Source organism: Centruroides sculpturatus, unplaced genomic scaffold (genome assembly GCF_000671375.1).
Source record: "Centruroides sculpturatus isolate CEXI.00-Female unplaced genomic scaffold, Cexi_2.0 scaffold99, whole genome shotgun sequence".
NCBI classification, from domain to species: Eukaryota; Metazoa; Arthropoda; class Arachnida; order Scorpiones; family Buthidae; genus Centruroides; species Centruroides sculpturatus.
Genome location: NW_019384321.1, coordinates 215,545 through 229,982, shown reverse-complemented (window position 1 = coordinate 229,982; position 14,438 = coordinate 215,545). Strand labels below are relative to the sequence as shown.

The window sequence follows — 14,438 nt, the reverse complement described above, 5'->3', positions numbered from 1 at the left end:
GTCCTTCGCGTTGCGCAGCAAGTCGTAAAGCGTGCCGGTTCTTAAGTACGCGATTTTGGTGCGGCTGTTGCTAGCGATCTCCCTATATAGGGGGTCTAGATGCCGGTTGAAGCGGACGACCGCGCGTCTCGCGTTCCCATCCGGTTGGCGGTTGTCGTCCGGCGCATGCACGTGCTAAACCGCGGACCAAGGCTTTGCTATAACCATGTTCCACGGCAATCTTTTCTATGCGTCGGATCTCCGACCATGCGTTGCGCACATGCGTGTGGTGCGTGAAGGCCCGTCTGGTAAGGGCCCGGAAAGCCGCCATTTTGTAGACAAAGGAGTCAGAGGAGTTCGCGGGGATGAACAGCGGGAGTTGGTCAGGTTTATGGTAGACGCTAGTTTCTATTTTGCTGCCCCTGAGACGGATGTTAACATCAAGAAAATGAGCACTCGAGTTGCTAACCTGATCTAAGCCGAGGGTGAGGCCATATGCATTGTCGTTCATACACGACAAAAAATCGTCCAGATTGGGAGTGGTTTTCCACAGTATAAAGATGTTGTCCACGTATCTTTGGTATAGACTGATGTTTGGTAAGAATTTGGGCAACACTTTTTCCTCCAATTGTCTCACCACCAGCTCGCACAGGTCCCCCGAAAGCGGGTTGCCCATGGGGACACCTCGTCTTTGTAAATAAGTAGCCTCATTGAACTGGAATACCGAAGTGTAGCACATTAGATGCGCCAGCTCTAATATCTGCTCACAGTGCCGGAGTGCTCATTCTCCCGCAGCAGCAGGTTCCTAAGAGCGCAGAAGCATGGCTGCAGCCTTATCGAAGGGAAAAGGGACACGAAATCCATGACCGTGAAGTGCGGGTCCTCAGTCCTCACCAACCTCGACCCACCGTAACAACTGTACAAAATCAGCAGAATTGGTGGTAGAAAACTTTTAACCCTTCAATCGTTCGGCGGCGATGTTGTGGACGGTCTTCTCGAGCAGCCTCGTAGGGGACCTAGCTTTATCCAGGACCGGCCTAAGAGACGGGGTCTGTTTGTGCGTCTTGGCGAACGTGAACAGCCTCGGGACGTCAGGAGAGGCAACGACCGCCTTGCTCAATCCCCATTACATGGCTAACGACGTGCGGGTGAACCTAGAAACACGAGACTGTAGCTTATCTATGTAGCCGTAGTTGATGGGCTCACAGTCCGTGTCGTCAATATACCGTTGCATGAGAGACCTGTAGGTGGCTTCCTTTAATAGAACGAGAGATTTATTTTTATCCGCTTTTAGGACTATGATGCGTTCGTCCGTCAGCCATTTCCTGGTTTTTCGTAAGATGCGCCACCAGTTGTCATTGCGGGTCCTGTTGACAGAACAAATCGTGAATGCAGCTTTCCACCTGTAGTACTCCTTTCGGGTGTCGCTCAAGCCGTTGATGAGCCTTTTGATGTCGGGCATTATATTCTCCGGGCTCAATTTCGATGGTCCTGGGGCAAACATTGGACCATGCTGCATGATGTTAAGGAGAAAGTCCGGGGGTGTTATGTGGTTCCAAAGTGTTGCCCAAATTCTTACCAAACATCAGTCTATACCAAAGATACGTGGACAACATCTTTATACTGTGGAAAACCATTCCCAATCTGGATGATTTTTTGTCGAGTATGAACGACAATGCATATGGCCTCACCCTCGGCTTAGATCAGGTTAGCAACTCGAGTGCTCATTTTCTTGATGTTAACATCCGTCTCAGGGGCGGCAAGATAGAAACTAGCGTCTACCATAAACCTGACCAACTCCCGCTGTTCATCCCCGCGAACTCCTCTGACNGTTTTCCGAGATCCCGAATATAATTAATTATTTTTAAGATATAGATATTGAAATCGAATTATATAATTATTTTTCATGTGTTTTGTCATCTGTAGCCTCGAAATTTTCTAGTTCGTTTTCAAGATGCGTTGCAGTACTCTACGACAATCAAGAATACTACCGTTTAGTATTCTTGATTTGTCTACCTCGGCTGCTTTAATAGCGGCATCCAGCATATAGCCCGATAATTCGGCAGTTCGTTTGGCTTTAATAATCAGGTTTATGAAGAAAAACTTTATACTTCTATACTTCATACTCATTTGTATCCTTGCCCAATTTTCACAATCTGGCATAATGCAGTTATCAAAGCTACTGGGCATGGTTAAAAATTAAGACAGCGTAAGCACAATTATTCCAGATATTACAGGTTCTGATAAATAAAGAATTTTCAGAATTCTGCCACAAATAGGCTACATATTGATTATTGACGATCTGTGACATGCTATATCAAGTAAAAATTTAAAAAACTAAGCAGGCTTAAATTAATAAATACAAATGTATTCTGACAGTTTATGAGTTAATAATCACTGGTTTATGTTAACAGCACATAATTTATATACGAATTGTTGAATATCCCAAAATTATTGAATTAAGATTCGGCAGAGAAAATATAATTTTGAAGTTTAAATTAGCCCGAAGATATTTTGTATTAAATAAATAAATAAAAAGATCGTGTGCTTTTTTTATTAGCATTTTCACATATGCAATACATTACGTGAGGTAATATTTAGGGAATTTCGCACGGATGCAAAATATCTACTAATTTGAAAATTTCTAAAACAATAATAATATAATTTCATTATCGTTTACTTTAAAAATAAAATAATATAGAATATTTTCAAACAATTAACATTTGTATCTAGAAAATTAGAAATTGTATAATTTTCTGAATGTTTCGTATCTTCAATTACTATGTATTGTATAATAAAAATATTATTTTATTATAAGAAGAGAAATTCCTTATATTGATCTAGCACACTTATGCAAACTTAACACCAAAGATGTCAAGCTGAATAACTGTGTGCATCTTTACATTCTAAAGATCTAAATACAAGATAAAAAATATATTTTAAGAATCATAAAAGTTCTTTATCAATAAAATGACAACTGCACATTTATTTTATTTAATATAAAATACAGTGAACATTAATCCAAAGCAGTTTTCTTCATTTTATTTTTTAACTGTTTTTTACCAAGTTAATACTTTGTAATATATTTTACATAATTCTGAATTATGTTTAATCATAAACTGATGAGAGTAAAATACATAGTACCATATATTAAATATAATTGAAATACATCCCAGAACAACACTGTGTAATACACTGAGTAAAATGTGAATACTCTCAGCATCCAGCTACCTGTTTTCTATACAGTAATGTGTTCCATTCAAACCATTCAAGTGTATGAATACTAAAAGCATCTTCATCTTCACCTTTTTCCATGTTTATATGGGGTCAGCATTTCCTCCATTTCTTCCTATCAAGGGCTTTGCTCTTAAGTCCCTTCTGATTCAGGTCTTCTTGTACCTTATCTTTCCAACACAGCCTTGGTCTTCCTTTTTTCCTTTACTACTAATTTATTGATCCTCTTTCCAACATAATCTTCACTTCTACATTCTATGTGGCCAAACCACCTCAACCTGCAATGTTGCATCTTCCTGCTCAAGGGACCCACCCACCTTAACAGAGCCTCTAATAAAATTGTGACCGAAGGGTCGGCACCTCTTTGGTGCCCTGTCAGGATGACACCACCACGTCTCAGCGGACACGGAAGCCGCATTATTTAGGTCACCGAGCGGTCACGTAACGGAGCGATCAGAGTTGAGATAGAAGGAGAGACAACGCACCGGAAGTGATTTCTCAGACTTTTTTTAATGTAACAACTGTTTAATGGTTAACAATAGGCTATACATTAGGGCTGCTGTTAGATACATTGCTCACTTTAATAGTATTAAGATATTAAGTTTTTACCCGTTTTGAGAGAGAGAGTTTACAGAAGTTCGCGTGTTGATAATTACCTTGTATGAAATCCCAAAAGAAGACAGTTCTGGACTCAGAACTCAGAAAACACAGTTATTAGGCGTGGAAATATCCAAAGGCAAAGAAATATCCAAGGGCGAAGAAATATCCAAAGGCGAGGCACAGGGATAACTTGAGTGGTCCGATCGAGGAACTGGTGACGACTGACTCTCTTTGTTGTTATTGTCTAATGTTGAATTGTTAAAATCGCGATACTAGGTCGAAAGGTGATGAGAAAGTGTCTTTATTAGGCCTGAGAACTTAACAGATGTTTAACTCCCAGGTGTAACAGTTGACAGTTATTGAACGAAAGTATAGCTGCAATGTGAAATGATATAAACACACGAGAAGTCCGAATTCGGATCCTCACAAAATCATTCCTTATTCTATCTTTCCTAGACACTCCACACATCTATCTCAACATTCTCATTTCCGTCACCTCCATCTTTCTACTGAGTTCTCGTAATTTCCCTTGTCTCTGTCCCATTCAATATTGCAGGTCTAACAACTGATTTGTAAAATTTATCTTTCAGTTTGCAGCTAAGTTTCTTGACATATAACACACTGCTCAACTTCCTCCAGTTCAGCCATCCACATTGAATTCTATGTTGCACTTCAGAGTCCAGTCCTCCCCCATCTTGACAAAGGCCCCAAGATACTTAAAACCAAAGAAAACAACATTTTGGATTTTAATATTGAACCCATTTCTGCCATTCAGAGTCATATAAGCAGTTTTAGTTCTGCTAATTTTTATGCTCCTTTCTTCCAATCTTCCAGTTTCTTCTCAGCCTTGGCTTGGGCAGGTTCATCTGCAAACTGCATACTCCACGGAGTCTCACACATCACATCACAAACCAACACATCCATTATCAAATCAAACAAATAAGGACTAAGGGCCAATCTCTGATGTAAACCGACATTAATAGTGAACCCTTCTGTAGTGTCCACACTACTCCTAACTTGAGTCTCCGCTCCCTTGTATATTTCCTTGACAAGCCTAACATATTTTTCTGGAACATTCTTTTTCCCCAAACATCTCCATACCTCTTGTCTAAAAGCATCTAAAGATGGAAATTAGACCTATCAGTATCTATTCCATGTGAAGTAAGTGCTATACATTGATTTTCCACATAAAACTCACTTTTCCCAAAACTGAACTACTGCATAAAATACCAAACTATCAAATGAAATACTGCATTGTTCTGGGGTGTACTTCAATTATGGAAATTAATTGAAAAAATATTAACTGTACATTATAAAATTTCTACTTTTTAAAGAAAACAATAGGTAATAACAATAAAAAGCATTCCTAGCAGTTACAACACACTATCTACAAGCAAAAAACAAAACTAACATTTTCCTTCACTATGCAATAAATTCTGATATAATGACTTGTTAATTATAGTTTTGTTTCAGTATTTGATATTATTTTTATGAAACTGATAAATTCATAACATTAATATGCACTACATACTTAGATATAAAGTGGTACCTCACACTTTGAACAAATCTAACTTCAAACACTTCAGAGTCTAAACACAAAATTTGTTTCTAATTTCAAACTCTGCTTGCACTTAAACCATAAACACAAGTCACCTCTTGCTCTCACATTATGTTCATATGTTTTCAGTGCTTTTTTCACTTTGCTTTTGGTATGTTTGATTATATATATACAGTGGGTGATCAGTTAACAAACATAATCTGTTCCAAGACTTTGTTCATTATCCAAATTGTTCGTTAACCAATTATTGATTTACCATAGGTTTTTATGGGAATTTGATTAATTCATTCCGGAGACTCCAAAAAATAAAAAAATATATACTTTTTTTACTACATTTATTTATATGTAATAGTAAAAATACATATACAGTCGACCCCACTATAACACAGTAGATACGTTCCACTTTATAAGAATTTCACGTTGTAGGAATCCTTAAATACATGAGCCAATCACAGCCTGGCACATGTGCAGTTTATGGACTATGGCTGTTTCAAAGGTTTTCTTCCATAAAATTAATTGATTCTAGACTAATCTGACTCAACATTTCCAAAACACACATAATTTTTTGGGAATAATCCATATAAACTATGCTATAAACAAAAAATTGTAGGTTTACTTACAAAGTATGCACCGTTCGACGACGCCATTGCTTAAGCTTGTTTTCGTCGCGGAGAAGCGCACCGAATGGTCGGCACATTTTCTGATAAGTTATTTTTCTTTGAAAAATTCACTGAACTTTGGAGACATCATTAATGGAAATAATTTTTATGGCCGTTGAATAAGAAATGTTTTTTCACAAGAAATGTATAAAATTACAGTACTGTATTAGACTTACAGTACCTAATTTATATACTGTACAGACGATAGTAAACTCAACTTACCCGCCTAAACTCTCCATAGCGTGTAAGTAGTTCAACTGCTCATCCACTATTGGTCCAGATTCGACCAATCCTGTCACGACACAAGTCGGCAATGACGTTTTACCGCATTTTACGAGACCCTTTTAGTGTCTTTATACGAATATGGTCGCGATTTTTTAGCCGTAATATACGAATCCGCATTATATGAACCTGCATTATAGGGGAGTCAACTGTACTCAACTTTTCATGTTCATAAGTCTATGCAGAAAGAATTACAGAATCTCAATGAACATAGAGTATATTTCAGTTTACTTGATATGCTGTTCACTTATTATTCATAGCAGTATTGAACTGAATTAATATTTCTGCAATAAGTTATTGAAATAATGTTTTTAACTGAATAATAACTTTCAGTTTCAGTAAGAAAATAAAATTGTAAAAAAATAAAACTGCACAAAATCTGTAAACACGAAAAACTGAGTGGGTTTAATAAGTAAGAAGTTTTAATTCTACAATAAATTACATACCTCAATTTTTGGAAAATCTGTTAAAATTTGTGTTAATTTATCATGAAAATTTTGTTGAGTAAATTTCACTTTTCTCATATAAAACTGTCGAATTCTTGAAATCTTGTAGTGTTTATGAACTACAGTTGGAGTCTTCCTCTGAGTCTTTGATAAAATAATATTAATGAAGTCCTAAAATTAAAATTTAAAAAATATATTAAGAAATAATTCTATTGATAAAAATTAGCTTAAATATAATTATTTTAATAAATTACTATGCAATTAGTATTACCACATCCAGGGACATAGCCAGAAATTTTTGAGTGTGAGACAACCATGGAAAAAGTCTACAATGTTGCAGGGAAAGGGGCTTTCAGATCAGTGTAAATTTATAGTCAAAGTTGCAAAATTAAGTCAAATTTTGCAACTTTTCATTATATAAACATGCGTCCTAGTCAAGTTTTAAAAAATAAACTAAATGCTAACAAATAAAATCTTCATTAAATCTGAATCCACAAAAAATATTCTACATGACACCCCTCTATATTTCCACTCCCTCGACCTTTCAAAACCAAAATTTAATAGCATCAATCTCACTTATACACAAGCTACCATGCCAAATTTCATATCATCATCATCACTCCATCCTGAGATATTAATTAAACAAAGTGGACACTAGCACATATACATATATGCATGCACATCCATGGAAATTTTTCCCAATTTTTTTGGCCATTTTGGATTCAGAGGGTCTGAAAATGTGGAGATTTGCAAAACAATTCAGGGTATCAAATTTGACATAATTTCAATATTTTCACTTGTTATGTATACGTAATAGCCAGGAAAGTAAAATACACATTAATTTGATTAAAATGAGTTTACCAATGAAACAAATTTAGTAATTAATTATATAATACATAATAGTAAGGACAAATCTTTTTATTGCAACCACATGATGTTCTATTAAAAAAAATATTGTAATGAGACTGTTATTTAAAATGCATTATCGTGCATTAACTATGCTTCAATGGGCAGTATAGGCTACTTAATTTGTAAAAGAATTAGCTACTTTTCTTGAATTTCTTCAATTTTTACTTTCTCATAGAAAGTAAGCTGTCATGCTTGGAGAGGGAATTTCTAGTAAGAGTTTAAAGTTCCAATGTTTGTTACTTTTTCTTGTAGCACTTATCATTTTTGATTATAAATTTAATTTAGTGATGTTTGTAACATTTAATATGATATGTGGCCTTATTCATAGAAGGATCAAATGGTGTTCCATTCACACTTCAAAAACAAATAATGATATCTTAACATTTCACACCCATGCTCACATAATTATTTGGACATGTCTTAATTTCTTTTGTTTTAATGTATCTCTATTTAGAAACAAATAAATTTTCAGAGAGTTAAATAATATGACTTATGAAGAGAATCATTTAAAAAAATCAGTGTTCTGAGCAATAGCTAGATATTTGACCTTCTGTATTCTTTGTAATCAAAAGTTTGTTTCAACATAATTTGAACAGCAGTTATTAAGCATGGAGTAAGTTCTGCCAATGTGATAGAAATATTATCAGATATTAATTTGCATATACCAAAAGAAAATGGGTAAGAGAGGAAAGAACAGTGATTACTGTCCTGTCCTTTCCACTGTGACCCATTTTCCACAGTGGCAATAGTTTGTCTTCTACCATGTGAAGGGAAAAAGTTGCTTCAGATAAAGAGTATGATATTTGACATATGATTCTTCAACAAGGTGAACTCTCTTAAACCTTGTGTTCACACAATACACCCAAGATCTTTTTCACACAAAGATGCTGCAATTGTGAGAATGGTAAATAAAGATTCTAAATTAAATGCTCCAAAACTGTGTCCAAAATGGAATCAGGATTAGGAAAGAAAGTTTATGTTACCGAATTAAAGGTTAAGTAATGGTGTTCAAAGTTCATTCTGAAATGGTTAAAAAAATTCTATAGAGAGCTGAATTACACAGCCACATGACCTGGTGAAAGCCATTTACTAGCAAGATCAACCAAACAAAAAAAAAAAAAACATATGAAGTTTGAAAAGGAACACTACTGACATGGGTGAGAACAGGTAGTCATACGATTTTTACAGACAAAAGCAGGTTTAACATGCACAGTTCAACTAGGTGTGGAGGAAGCCCAACAAAGAATTAAAAGCAAAGAATATGGTAATATAAACATAACGGTGCATGTCAGTGAGTAGTGTGAGAAATTTGGTTTTCATTGAGGATATCAAGAATAAGGAAAAATAGTTTAAAATTTTGAGGGACAATTTAAAGTGAAGTGTCAAAAACTGGACATGAGAGATTTATGTTCTACAGGACAATGATCCAAAGCATATGGCTTCTGTATATTTGTCCTAAAGTGATCCATCTCTCCTCAGTCCTGATATAAATCTCATCAAACATTTGTGGAATAAACTTCAAAAAGAAATAAATAAAATTCCCACTTATTCAAAGAAACACCTCAAGAACAGTCTTCAAGAGGGATGGGAAAAACTATTGAAAGATTTCACAAAGAGTTGTGAAAAGCATGCCTAACAGACTAAGAAAAGTATTAAAAATCCAGCAATGAATTGCATAACTTTACCCAGCAAAAATGTTAAAACTGCATGTGTTATGTAAATTGTGTAAACTTTTTATATTATTAATTATTACAAAATGGCGAAAAGCTTAATTTTGATGGTAGAGCTGAGTTTTATAAAACATTATAAATGCTAACAACAAGCAAAATCTTCATTAAGTCTGACCCATTTGAGATATGACACATGATCTCCCCACTCTTGACTTTTAATTACTGAAAGTTAATAGCATCAATCCCTGAGATAACTTTAATTTTATATTTTTCTATGCTTATATTAAATTTTTTATGAATAAAATCTATTGTTACATATTATGAAGTTTATTAACAAAATTCTCTGAAATCCCTGCCTGTACATATTACCAACACCGAACAATAGGTTTATAACTACTCACCACAATAAATTAATGATAATGACGCACTCAGAACCAATTACCAAGGTAGAGGGGTCCTTATGAGATAATCCCATTTCAGGGGATCTTTGTGAAATGGTAATGTGACAGTTAGAGAACAAGGTCCTCCCAACATCCTGTTATATAGGCGTTATATTGATGATGATGATATTTTTTTGAAGATTGTTCTGGATGCAACGGCCTTGGTCGATTCTTTTAACAATAATCCTTACAGGTTGACCCCGGAAATGGAACAATCCAACCCTACCAAAGTGCATTTCTTGGATATAAATATTAGAGTGGAAGACTTGGGCATCCACACTTTGATGTATCATAAGCTGGGGTAACGTCATCATGCATGTCATCATAGGTGGGTCATGAGATCTAGTTTCGTACAAGATTGCAGCCTATAAGGCCTTACATGCATAAATTTTAAAGAGGAGATGGTTTTGTCATTGGCCTGGCAAAAATTGATTCACAACTCGCTCCAGCTGTTCATTGTGTCTGGTCATGCTGACTCGTTACGCATGTACGGCATGGTTTTTTGTAAATTTTTTTGAACTTATAATTGAATTCTTATTTAAAAGTTGTTCCATAATTGAATAACCATCTAGTTAAGAACCTGATGCAGAGCCCAGAAGGGGTTCAAAAACATTCGTTTTCATTGTTTTATTATCACACCATAATTGGTTCCAAGTGCATCATTATAATAGGTTTATAATGCGATTTATTTAGAATACATTTTAAGTGACAGAAATTATAAAAAATTTGGCCCTTTGCACAGATAGGAGATTGTTTATAGGTGTCCATAAAGTGATACAAAATCTTATCAACAACAATTACATATATATTTATTTACAAACATGAATAAAACTGGGTTGAAGTTTACCTTGGTAGTCCTAATGGCTGCACTTTGGTTAGCTTAACTACATTTTTAGTAGACATTTCCTTTGTCTTTTTAGGTATTCCTTTCTTTTGTCTACTAAAAATGTAGTTAACATAACATAACCGAAGCACGACAATTGGGACTACCAAGGTAAACTTCAACCTAAAACTGTTTTAAGCATACAGATATATACACCTACTACATATTTTAAATTTTAAATAGTAAAATTTTTAACTTCCTTTTAAAAATATGCAGAAAATTGCATTAGTATGTTGTCATCATTATTTGTCTGCCATGTTGATTCATTCTAGAACAGTTTTTTTTTTTAAAGTCCTATCAAGAATTTTTAGCTATCCAAGAGTATTAACTTAAATGGAACTTATACACTTATATTCCCACAAAATCACGAACTGAGTAAAAATACCATTTTTTACATACAGTAATTCATTTTTGAAGGAATATGTCTCAGATTATCATCACTACTGGATTACAATTGATTAGGAAAGAGTAAATATAGCCATGTTTGTCAAGTCCCTATCGAAAAGAGATTGATTTGTAATTATAACTTTTTCGAATAGTATAATTTCTATTCTATTCCTCTCTTCATATTTATGCTTCTACCTCGTTTATGTCATCGTTTTCACTTTAATTAAGACAAAAAGTTTAACTATAAAAAATTAATTATCTGTAAAGTAATATTTGTTCTTACCTTAGCAGCTGGGACAACTGCAATCTTTTTAAAGTTATAATGAGACATTTTTAACGATTATTAAATATATTACAATCGAATATATACTACATAACTACAAGAAAATCAAAAATGAACTCAGCACGTGGCCTAAAGGGTGAAATTCTATACGTGTTGCCAGATTTTCCGAGATATTTTTAAATATCAAAGAAAAAAAAAACATCTACTAATTTGAAAATTTCTAAAACAATAATAATATAATTTCATTATCGTTTACTTTAAAAATAAAATAATATAGAATATTTTCAAACAATTAACATTTGTATCTAGAAAATTAGAAATTGTATAATTTTCTGAATGTTTCGTATCTTCAATTACTATGTATTGTGTTAATATTGATAATTGTCAATAAAATTCTGAAGCAATTGAGTCATGTGCTTGTCGCTTGCATAAATGAGGATCGACCGAACGGGAGATGAGCATTAAACTAGATCAGACCTGGCCAACCCGCGGCCCGTCACGTTAAATTGTGTGCCCCTCTAAGCGATATTATATATCTATTAAAACTTTTGTTTCCCGTTATGTGTATACCAAAACAATTAAATAAATGAAAATTTGCATGTGTCATTGTTATAATGCGCAAGTGAGAGTACGAATTCTTGGTATAACAATAAAATCTTATTCATTTTGTATTTGTTTTACTTTTTTAAAAGCATGTTTGCTTAAATTGTGGCTCACCGTAATGCTACGCGTGATCAGAGTGGCCCACGAAACAATTTGGGTTGGCCAGGCCTGAACTAGATCTTTTAACTAGCCATTCATCAATACAAATATCACAAAATGGCCCGGATGGAAGAGCGGCTAAGGTAACAACGTACCGCTCTGGGAGATCCGGAATCAAATCTGGGCGGTCCGAAAAACCCCAGGGATTTTTCAGTAGTAGTCCGTCCCGGATATGATGGATCTCGTCCCTAATATTGTGAACCTGGCCGAACCCATAATGAGCTTGTTAATTAAAAAAGGCGTTCTGAATGCTCACAGGGCGGAAAAAGTTAAAATTAAAACAAAAAACAAAATCCATTGGACTAATAAATTTTAATGAACCATTTTTAGTTGACCGCAGACTAATTTTCAAATCCCCAAAAAATGCCCTTTTGATACTTCTGCTTTAATTGCTCGTCGATCCGTCCGTAAACTTTGGTGATGAATGAAAATAAATACAGTAAATTCCTAAAAAACTAAATGAGAAAGGACAATAAAATTAAAAACAAACATCTTTAAAATTTTGTCATTAAAATACTGCTATAATTGTTACATAAAATATGGGTTGGTAACAGGGCTGCGGAGTCGGTAAAAATAAACTCGCCTCCGACTCCTCTGGAAAGAAATTCCTCACGATTCCGACTCCACAGCCCTGCTTGGTAATGCGCAAGTCTTTTTTTTTTGAAAAACGGGTAGATATCGGTACTTGTGAGCTTTATATTCATTATGCAGTTACGTATTCATATGCATTAGTCGTTACTCGAAGGACGTAACGTTTTTGTTTTTGTTTTTTTTAACTCTTTTCGCCCTGTGGGCACTCAGAGGGCCTCTTTTTGCAAGCCCATTATGGGTTCGGCCAGGCCCACAATGGTACGGCCGGGTGGTGAGGGACGGGGTCCGACATATCCGAACGGACCTCCCCCCGAAAAATTCCTGGGGATTTTTCGACCCGTTCGGATACGAACCCGGGTCCCCCAGAGCGGTAGACTGCCACCTTGGCCGCTCGGCCATTCGACCGCATTTTTCTTTTCTTTTCTTTTCTTTTTTTTTGATGTAAAAATAAATAAATAATATGAATAAGCTTCTGAAAGCCTTTTTTATAGGTTATTTGGGAAATGATTTTAAGATATTACCTGGCAGTAATGGAATCAACCGTCATCATTTACAGTTCAGTCTGAGATTTAGATTTATGCCGAATTTTACAGTGGGCTAATCAAACAATTCTAGAACAGCATATGCATTCTAAGAATTTCATTAGCTGGGCATTAAGGTTTCTCATTTCCCAGTTCTTTGCTTGTCCCGGGATTTCGGAAAAAAAGTGAACTGTTTTCCGAGATCCCGAATATAATTAATTATTTTTAAGATATGCATTCTAAGAATTTCATTAGCTGGGCATTAAGGTTTCTCATTTCCCAGTTCTTTGCTTGTCCCGGGATTTCGGGATAAAAGTGAACTGTTTTCCGAGATCCCGGGATAGAATTAATTATTTATAAGATATAGGCCTACAAAATATCTTGAAATCAAATGATATAATTATTTTTCGGTTTTTAAAGTAATTTAATACGTTCTGCAACCTCTAAAATCATAGTAATAATGCTGTGTAAGGTATATATTNTCCCGGGATTTCGGAAAAAAAGTGAACTGTTTTCCGAGATCCCGAATATAATTAATTATTTTTAAGATATAGATATTGAAATCGAATTATATAATTATTTTTCATGTGTTTTGTCATCTGTAGCCTCGAAATTTTCTAGTTCGTTTTCAAGATGCGTTGCAGTACTCTACGACAATCAAGAATACTACCGTTTAGTATTCTTGATTTGTCTACCTCGGCTGCTTTAATAGCGGCATCCAGCATATAGCCCGATAATTCGGCAGTTCGTTTGGCTTTAATAATCAGGTTTATGAAGAAAAACTTTATACTTCTATACTTCATACTCATTTGTATCCTTGCCCAATTTTCACAATCTGGCATAATGCAGTTATCAAAGCTACTGGGCATGGTTAAAAATTAAGACAGCGTAAGCACAATTATTCCAGATATTACAGGTTCTGATAAATAAAGAATTTTCAGAATTCTGCCACAAATAGGCTACATATTGATTATTGACGATCTGTGACATGCTATATCAAGTAAAAATTTAAAAAACTAAGCAGGCTTAAATTAATAAATACAAATGTATTCTGACAGTTTATGAGTTAATAATCACTGGTTTATGTTAACAGCACATAATTTATATACGAATTGTTGAATATCCCAAAATTATTGAATTAAGATTCGGCAGAGAAAATATAATTTTGAAGTTTAAATTAGCCCGAAGATATTTTGTATTAAATAAATAAATAAAAAGATCGTGTGCTTTTTTT

The 14,438-nt window shown here is 34.7% G+C and overlaps 1 protein-coding gene across 1 annotated transcript in view; it reads right to left on the bottom strand.

Moving 5' to 3' along the window:
• The window catches only part of LOC111625660 (nucleolar GTP-binding protein 1-like), a 65,320-nt gene extending 53,850 nt beyond the window's left edge, over positions 1 to 11,470 (bottom strand). The window contains exons 1-2 of the mRNA XM_023368877.1: positions 11,331 to 11,470; positions 6,759 to 6,929 (exon numbers count right to left, since the gene is read on the bottom strand). Coding sequence (XP_023224645.1) covers positions 6,759 to 6,929; positions 11,331 to 11,378 — 219 coding nt within the window. The 5' untranslated portion in view covers positions 11,379 to 11,470. The remainder of the gene's footprint in view (positions 1 to 6,758; positions 6,930 to 11,330) is intronic.
• Between the last annotated feature and the right edge of the window lie 2,968 nt (positions 11,471 to 14,438).